Source organism: Girardinichthys multiradiatus, chromosome 2 (genome assembly GCF_021462225.1).
Source record: "Girardinichthys multiradiatus isolate DD_20200921_A chromosome 2, DD_fGirMul_XY1, whole genome shotgun sequence".
Classification (NCBI taxonomy): domain Eukaryota; kingdom Metazoa; phylum Chordata; class Actinopteri; order Cyprinodontiformes; family Goodeidae; genus Girardinichthys; species Girardinichthys multiradiatus.
In genome coordinates, this window is record NC_061795.1 from 46,592,227 (window position 1) to 46,600,640 (window position 8,414).

The 8,414-nt window shown below is 42.3% G+C and overlaps 1 protein-coding gene across 1 annotated transcript in view; it reads left to right on the forward strand.

Moving 5' to 3' along the window:
* cnot1 (CCR4-NOT transcription complex, subunit 1) overlaps positions 1 to 7,918 on the forward strand; it is a 33,753-nt gene extending 25,835 nt beyond the window's left edge. The window contains exons 35-49 of the mRNA XM_047381795.1: positions 1,217 to 1,411; positions 1,555 to 1,697; positions 1,812 to 1,920; positions 2,028 to 2,197; positions 2,779 to 3,010; positions 3,108 to 3,356; positions 3,504 to 3,667; positions 4,692 to 4,809; positions 4,890 to 4,991; positions 5,166 to 5,339; positions 5,410 to 5,559; positions 5,644 to 5,824; positions 6,596 to 6,728; positions 6,814 to 6,948; positions 7,028 to 7,918. Of these exons, the coding sequence (XP_047237751.1) occupies positions 1,217 to 1,411; positions 1,555 to 1,697; positions 1,812 to 1,920; positions 2,028 to 2,197; positions 2,779 to 3,010; positions 3,108 to 3,356; positions 3,504 to 3,667; positions 4,692 to 4,809; positions 4,890 to 4,991; positions 5,166 to 5,339; positions 5,410 to 5,559; positions 5,644 to 5,824; positions 6,596 to 6,728; positions 6,814 to 6,948; positions 7,028 to 7,106 (2,334 nt within the window). The 3' untranslated portion in view covers positions 7,107 to 7,918. The remainder of the gene's footprint in view (positions 1 to 1,216; positions 1,412 to 1,554; positions 1,698 to 1,811; positions 1,921 to 2,027; positions 2,198 to 2,778; positions 3,011 to 3,107; positions 3,357 to 3,503; positions 3,668 to 4,691; positions 4,810 to 4,889; positions 4,992 to 5,165; positions 5,340 to 5,409; positions 5,560 to 5,643; positions 5,825 to 6,595; positions 6,729 to 6,813; positions 6,949 to 7,027) is intronic.
* Positions 7,919 to 8,414: the final 496 nt, after the last annotated feature.

Below are 8,414 nucleotides of genomic sequence, written 5' to 3' on the forward strand. Positions count from 1 at the left end.
TCAACTCGCCCCTCCCTTCTCGTTTCCTTAGCGTAAGCAGGAGTGAACTGTTGCGTCGGGTACTTACCCAGGCGCATGGTCTCATACCTCAGAGTGTAGCATGAAAGCCCCGAGGAGAAGCCTAGAGAAACTCTAGTTGAGATTAGGAAAAATAGAGGTAGTTTCACAGCCGAACGAGACAGCTGCAGGGTGGGAGCACTGTGGATTCAAACCGAATGACTGTGGTGAACCACACTTGTGCGAGCCGGTATGTCGCATTTGTTGTAAAACAGTAGCAACTAAACGTGGCAATACACAAACCTGCATCTGCACCTAAAACATAATCATCCGATGCAATTTTCCCGTCTAGGGAAAAGAACTACAACATGGGCGTCTCAGTCTTCCGACAGTCCACAATCACTGCAGTATTTAATGATTATTCTGCCAGACTGAAGTAGCTACAGATTCACATATGACCTGTTGAGGCATCTGCTTTTATTGCTTTTGTTGTTGGTGTGCACATTTTGTTTCTAAAAATGGCAGTTTTGCCTGTTTTCCCTGTCTGAGCCTAATGATTCATATTATTTGGAGGACAATTTTGTTTAGAGAGACTTCATAATTCATTTTTTATTGTTGCTTTTGGTTGTTTATTTTTGTATTTTTAAAATATCGTCCAGTTCCAGTGTTAAATGTTTTTTATAAATTAAAGTGACTGACTGACTGATCTTGAAGAGGGTGTAGCTACTTGCATTATTATGCTGTTATCAATATATTAGTTAAAAATGGTCTCCAGACCACAATATTATCATTTATAACAATAACTTCCGGGACAGCAAAGTTTATTATCGAGACAGACCTAACATTTAGTTATACCCTCTTTTTGGTTTTTTTCCATTGACTTTTTACGATTTTACTATATGAATTGTTCTGGATTTGTTTATTGGGACCTGCAGCAATGCAGTTTGTTGTGTCCAGCAAATAATTTCCCTGTCCCTGCCGAGCCTTGTAAGGATGCTACTCCCAAAACTGACTTTTTCTAGTTTATGAAATGAAAATCTAAATGTCAAGACATGATTTAGCATTGCATAGTTTAAATTAAGTTAATGTATCTAAAATATTCATTTGTAATTAATGTAAACCTTGCATTTAAACTGTGGTCTTAAAAAAAATCTAAAATTAACTTGAGGACTAAGAAAAATATTTAATGGTTTAACTCCATTTCCATTTTGTTCCTTAGCAACAGGCCTGGGCCACTGATGACGTGGCTCAGATCTACGATAAATGCATCACAGACTTGGAGCAGCACCTTCATGCCATTCCTTCAACTCTCACCATGAACCCTCTGACCCTGGGCCTGCGAAACCTACTGGAAGCGGTGGTTTTGGCACGAACCTCCAGGGATGGCATCGCTGCACTAGGCCTCCTGCAGAAGGTAGGACTGTTTCCCTAGCAAACACCAGGTAGCAGGTAACGGGTAACACTGCGGATTCAGAGGAGCTTTCTGCCCTTCAGTCTCTAGAAACCGAGGGGCTAAAACTGCTCCAGATGTGTAACCAAACTGTTTTATCTTGTAAGGCTGTTGAAGGTCTCCTGGATGCTACCAGTGGGGCGGATGCTGACTTGCTGCTTCGCTACAGAGAGTGCCACTTGTTGGTGCTGAAAGCCCTGCAGGACGGACGGGCCTATGGACCACAGTGGTGCAATAAGCAGATTACCAGGTAAATTTATATGTCTGTGTTTTAGTGCATGGTAATACTAATAGTTATATTGTGGACTCGGCATCGTTACTGTACTGTGTTTCCACTGCTCTGTAATCTGCTCTATGTTCACAGGTGTCTGATTGAATGCCGCGATGAATACAAATATAACGTGGAAGCAGTGGAGCTTCTGATCAGGAACCATCTGGTCAACATGCAGCAGTATGATGTGCACCTGGCACAGGTAGAATCACTGACATGATTTACTGGCGTTCTTCCTTTACTCCGTTACCCTGCAGGTAACAATCATTAGTCTGAGGCGTTACTGAGTTTATTTTTGTTTTATTTCAGTCAATGGAAAACGGACTGCACTACATGGCGGTCGCTTTCGCCATGCAGTTGGTGAAGCTGCTGCTGGTCGACGAACGCAGCGTGAGCCACGTCACTGAAGCGGACCTCTTCCAGACGATTGAGATTCTGATGAGAACCTGTGCACACTCCAGAGCCAACGCGCCAGAGGGGTAAATGACCACATTTCCAAATGAAACAAAACTAAACCATAAGAGTTGTCCAGAAAGGTCCAACCTCCATTATCTTACATTTTGCTTTCAGGCAGCCAGACTTCATTGTAATCTTTCTCCAAATACACTGACATTTATCTGAGGTCCAGCAGGTTTTAGCAACAGAAAACCGGCTGAGCTATAGAACATGAGAAGATGCCCTCGTTTTGGGTCAGATTGCTGTTCCTATAGAACCAGCTTGGGTTTCTGCTTTGGGGTCCGTCAGGTCTCGGCTCTCTCTGGAGTCGACTGCTAATCAAGCAGACAGGCTGCTGTAGATTACCAGCTGTAGCGTTAAGCAGCTTTATTTTAAGCGTGGTCTGAAGCAACAACGAGCTGGAATAGTGTCCATTGCTTTAATGTGAAGGCTAGAGAAATGTCAGACCTGAGAAACTGTTTCTGACAAGTGATCTTTGTTGCTCTGTGATAAGAGAGTTGATTTCATGTCTCTTAATCCAACACCAACAAGATGTAAATGTCTGTGGAACCAGAACCTTCTGCCTGCTTTGGAGCTCCGCCGACTTACTACTTCTAATCCACAGGCTTCCCCAGCTGATGGATGTTGTTCGCTCCAATTATGAAGCCATGATTGACCGGGCCCATGGAGGACCCAACTTCATGATGCACTCTGGGATCTCCCAGGCTTCAGAATACGATGATCCTCCAGGTCTGAGGGAGAAGGCAGAGTACCTCCTGAGGGAGTGGGTCAACCTGTATCACTCAGCTGCAGCTGGCCGGGACAGCACCAAAGCTTTCTCTGCCTTTGTCGGCCAGGTTAACGCTCCTTTTAGATGTTTTAACCTTTGAACTGCTCAGATAAATTCATGACGTCTATTGTTCCTCACATCCTCCCTGGTTTTTATTTCCTCAGATGCACCAGCAGGGCATTCTGAAGACCGACGACCTGATCACGCGGTTCTTCCGGCTGTGCACAGAAATGTGCGTGGAGATCAGCTATCGAGCACAGGCCGAACAGCAGCACAACCCAGCAGCCAGCGTAGCCATCATCAGAGCCAAATGTTACCACAACCTGGATGCCTTCGTCAGGCTCATAGCCCTACTTGTCAAGCACTCTGGAGAGGCCACTAACACCGTGACAAAGATCAACCTTCTCAACAAGGTAGATATCAATCAAAGGATGAAATAACATTTTCAGCTAGATGTTGATCATCTAGTTCAGAGGTTTGGGTTGTTGATCCCATATTTAGAAATGAAGAGTTGAGAAGATGACTAGAAGTCGACTCTGACTCTGCCACTCCTCCTTCAGGTCCTGGGGATTGTTGTCGGCGTGCTGATCCAGGACCACGATGTTCGTCACACGGACTTCCAGCAGCTGCCGTATCATCGCATTTTTATCATGCTGCTGTTGGAGCTCAATGCCCCCGAACACGTCCTGGAGACCATCAACTTTCAGACCCTAACTGCCTTCTGGTAAAATAGACAAATTAAGCTCAGTTTAGGTTTTAGTTAGTCTTGAAGATGGTTTAAATTAGTCCAAAGAATATTTCTGAACCTATTTTAATTTGTTTCAACGAGTGGAGAGCAGGGATGTACGATATATCTGCATTAACATCGGTATCAGACGATTTTAGTCATATTTTAAAATTTATAGGATTCGGTCTCATAAGTAAAACTGGGCGGATATTAACAACCGATGTTTATTTCCATCTTTGTGTTTCTGGAGGGGAGGATGCAGCGATGCAGCGCAGGATCGTGAGAGAAGGAATGTCAGCAATGGGGTCATTTTTTTTCCAGTGTTGAAAGGGTAGAGAAACAAATATATGTATCTGTAAATATTGGAAATTGATGCCGATACCGACACAAAAGGTCTGGCCTGCTTTGTTCAATCAGTCTTGTCTACAGTGCTTCTAATTCGAGGTGTAAAAAGTTAAATGGGTAAAAAAAGACGAAGTTATCAAGATGCCTAAAGGTTTACATAATTAGTATTAGCAACCGGGAAGTTAGTGGTAGCTGGAGGAAGAGGATTACATGTTTCATTATCTTTTGGCTTCTAAATGCTTCCCTGCACAGTAATAAAGTCCAAAACTCAGTCATTTTGAACATTTTCTTCCCTTCGGTGGTTGAAAAATTCCCGCTTCACCTTTACTGCTTTCTGCAGGAATTTTTAATAGTGTGCTAACCGAATACAATGTAATTTTATTTAAATTAAACAATAAAACTAGCTAAAAATGATTTCTGAATATTAACCATGGTCATCTTTTAAAATCAGTAACGGTTTCATCCCTTCCACATTAAAGCTCATTTATGAAGCTGAAGCAAAAGGAGGAAAATGAAACTGGTTGATCTGAGAGAGCATAGAACTGCACTAGATAGAATGTGTCCTATAGACGATGACTGTCCATGATTGACATCATTTTATTTATCACAAACCCCCAGTTTTCCATAGTTGTTTTTATGGATATTCATTTTTAAATAACGTTTTTTTGTCCTTCAGCAACACCTTCCACATCCTGAGACCCACTAAAGCTCCTGGCTTCGTGTACGCCTGGCTGGAACTGATCTCCCATCGCATCTTCATCGCCAGGATGCTCGCACACACGCCCCAGCAGAAGGTAGGACCGGCTCATATCCACCCACCCTATCAGAAATGTGCTTTTGTGTGTTTTTTTTCCACATGTCTGATGTTTTTCAGGGTTGGCCCATGTACGCACAGCTGCTGATTGACCTCTTTAAGTATCTGGCCCCCTTCCTGAGGAATGTAGAGCTCAACAAACCTATGCAAATCCTCTACAAGGTTGAGCCATGTTTGTTTTCTTTTTGAATAACTGAAATTACACATTTAATTGTTTGCTGCAGTTAATGACGGACAATCCTCATTCTGTGGTCTTGTCAGATGTTTGGCTGTCTAAACTTTATGTTACATGTTGTTGATGTTTTTCCTTGCTGTTTGCTGTTCTGGGCTCTTCAGGGAACACTGCGGGTGCTTCTGGTCCTGCTGCATGACTTCCCAGAGTTCCTCTGTGATTACCATTATGGCTTCTGTGACGTTATCCCACCCAACTGCATTCAGCTCCGCAACCTTATCCTCAGTGCCTTCCCCCGCAACATGAGGCTCCCGGACCCTTTCACGCCCAACTTAAAGGTAACCAAACACTAGTTCGCAGCGATGCCGACTTTTAAACTTTAAAATAAATTTTCTTCTGCTCTTTCAGGTGGACATGCTGAGTGAGATAAACATCGCTCCCCGTATCCTCACCAACTTCACAGGCGTCATGCCGTCTCAGTTCAAGAAGGATCTGGACTCCTACCTGAAGACGCGCTCTCCTGTGACTTTCCTGTCTGAGCTGCGCAGCAACCTGCAGGTTCGACCTCCCCGAACGTCTGCTCTCACTGGGACTGTTGCACCTCAAACATGAGGATGATGTCATTGTTTGGTTTTCTCCTAGGTGTCGAACGAACCAGGGAACCGCTACAACATCCAGCTGATCAATGCTTTAGTGTTGTATGTTGGCACACAGGCCATCGCTCACATCCACAACAAGGGCAGCACCCCATCTATGAGCACCATCACCCACTCTGCACACATGGACATCTTCCAGAACCTGGCTGTGGACCTGGACACTGAAGGTAGTAAAGGCCTCTCTTCTTCATTTAGTCTCAGTCTAGCAGATTAAGTTGGGTCCCTGAAATATTGTAGAACCAGAAGGATTAAAGACTTTTGTTGGAATCCACAACATTACTTTGGTGTTTTGTGAAAGTATTCATACCTCTGGACCTTTTCCAAATTTTGTCACATTACAACCACACATATTTGAGTGTATTTTTGGGATTTTTGTGAAAGATTAACACAAAGTAATGCATAATTGTGCAGTAAAAGGAAAATGTACATTGTTTTCTGAATCTGAAAACTGGAAAATTTGGGAAGCATTTGTGTTCAACCCTCTTTTACTTTGGTGACCCCCAAATAAAATCTACTTGCACCAGTTCTTCAGATTTGACCTAATTAGCAAATGGAGTCCAACTGGTAGTAATTCAGTGTCCTTATAAATCCAGCTGTTCTGTGAAAGCCTAATAACAGCAAAACTATTATTCAGATGCAGGTCTGGCCTTGATGTAAGGGTGGTGAGAAGAAAGCAATACATAAATACAAATGGATGAAATACTTTTCAGCTTTTTATTTGCAAATAAATTTAAAAATCATGTTCCTCCAACTTTACAATCACCTCTTTGTGCTGGTTTGTCACATTAAATCCCAATAACATATTTTGATGTTTGTGGTTGTAACAAAATGAAATAAAGACATTCAAGGGGTGTGAATACTTTTGGAAGGCACGGTATATGTTGAACTTAAGGACCTTCGTTCATCCTGATGAAGTTGTCATCTTCATGTGTTTCCAGGGCGGTATTTGTTCCTGAACGCAATCGCCAATCAGCTGCGATACCCCAACAGTCATACTCACTACTTCAGCTGCACCATGCTCTACCTGTTTGCTGAGGCCAACACTGAGGCCATTCAGGAGCAGATCACGAGGTGAGACCATCTCAGGGTCTAGGCTGTCCTGATTAGATGTGGATCAGAACTTCTGTTTGCCAACTGCGTTCTCCTTGTCCTCCAGGGTTCTATTGGAAAGGCTGATTGTGAACCGGCCTCACCCGTGGGGTCTTCTGATCACCTTCATTGAGCTGATCAAGAATCCTGCCTTCAAGTTCTGGAGTCACGACTTTGTACACTGTGCCCCTGAGATTGAAAAGTAGGTTTGACTCGATCTGAGAAGAATCAAACCCTCAGAGAAGAAGCTGTGATGTTTAACATTTGTTCTGTTTCTGCAGGTTGTTCCAGTCTGTGGCTCAGTGCTGCATGGGGCAGAAGCAAGCCCAGCAAGTGATGGAGGGCACTGGTGCCAGCTAACTGTTTCAGAGAGACGCCGTGGCCTTCACCCATCCCGCCACCACACACCCAGCTCCCAATTCACTGTTGGCACTGGATAAACTGGCAAACAGTTTCTTTGTTTTTGTTTTTTTTTCTCTATTAAATGTGGCCAGAAGGACTACTGTTCACGGATCCAAGGAGTTTCGTTGTTCCCCTTCGGGATGGAGGGATTTGGAGGAGAAAAGCTGTTTTAAAAATGCTTCTTTTGTTGTAAATATTGAAAAAAGGGAGAGCAGGGAAGTGGACGAATGAATTGCAGTTCAGTTAGAACGCACCGATGACATGTATTGACACCTGAACATAGTTTCACTCACTATCAAAGTCCTTGGTTTGCTTCCCTCCCACAGATCCTGATTTGTGACTTTGTTTTGCTTTCCGAGGCTGAATGGTTGACGATGGAAGAGAAAACTGCCTGCGACTTTTTTTTTTTATTTTTTTTTTTAGTTTTTTCTTCTTTTTTTTTTGAGTGGGACTGAAAGTTGTGGTCAAGTCTCTCAGGTGTGATGGTGGTGGAGACTGGTTGCTGATAGTTTGTCCATTTCAAACTGGTTCTGGAGGTCTCCCTGGCACTTGTATAAATGTGCAAAGTGATAATACCATCATAAATGACAACTTGTACAAAGTTCCGAACTGAAGAACAATAGAAGGACCAATACAGCCCATTTTGTAACATTTTGAATGTTTTGTAAATGTATTGGTCCATGTGTTGTATTTTGTAGTCCTTTCTAGTTTGCCTTTAGTTCTTGCTACTTAACAGCAGTATGCATAAATAAAGAAAATAAAGCATTCAAGCTGCAGCCATGTTTGTTTTTTCTACAGCAACAATACAATCTGATTAAATACCAGGACTAATCTTTATATATGACTCCTTTCATTTCATGATCTCAAAACAATCTTTAAATAATCAGATGTTTGTGCTTATGTATTTATAAATGCATTATTTTTAATTGTGGTATCTTTCAGCAACAATGTGCTGGTGGAATTTGCTGCATTATTACCTCTGCTTAAGGCAGAAGATGAAAGACTGCACAGTTTCTACACATTGTTCATGTTAAAATGTCAAACTTTTCCAGACCCAAGTCCATTTTAGCTAATTTTAATAAATAAATTTAAAGTTTTACTTTGAATTGATGTCTGATATTCTTACTGTGGTCAATCCTAAAATACGGAGTCCACAAAACACCCAGAAGACAGTAAAGAACAGAAGGAAGCATTTATAGATGGACAAATGGATGGATGTGTGTGTGTATAGAGAGATATTTATTTATATATATATATATATATATA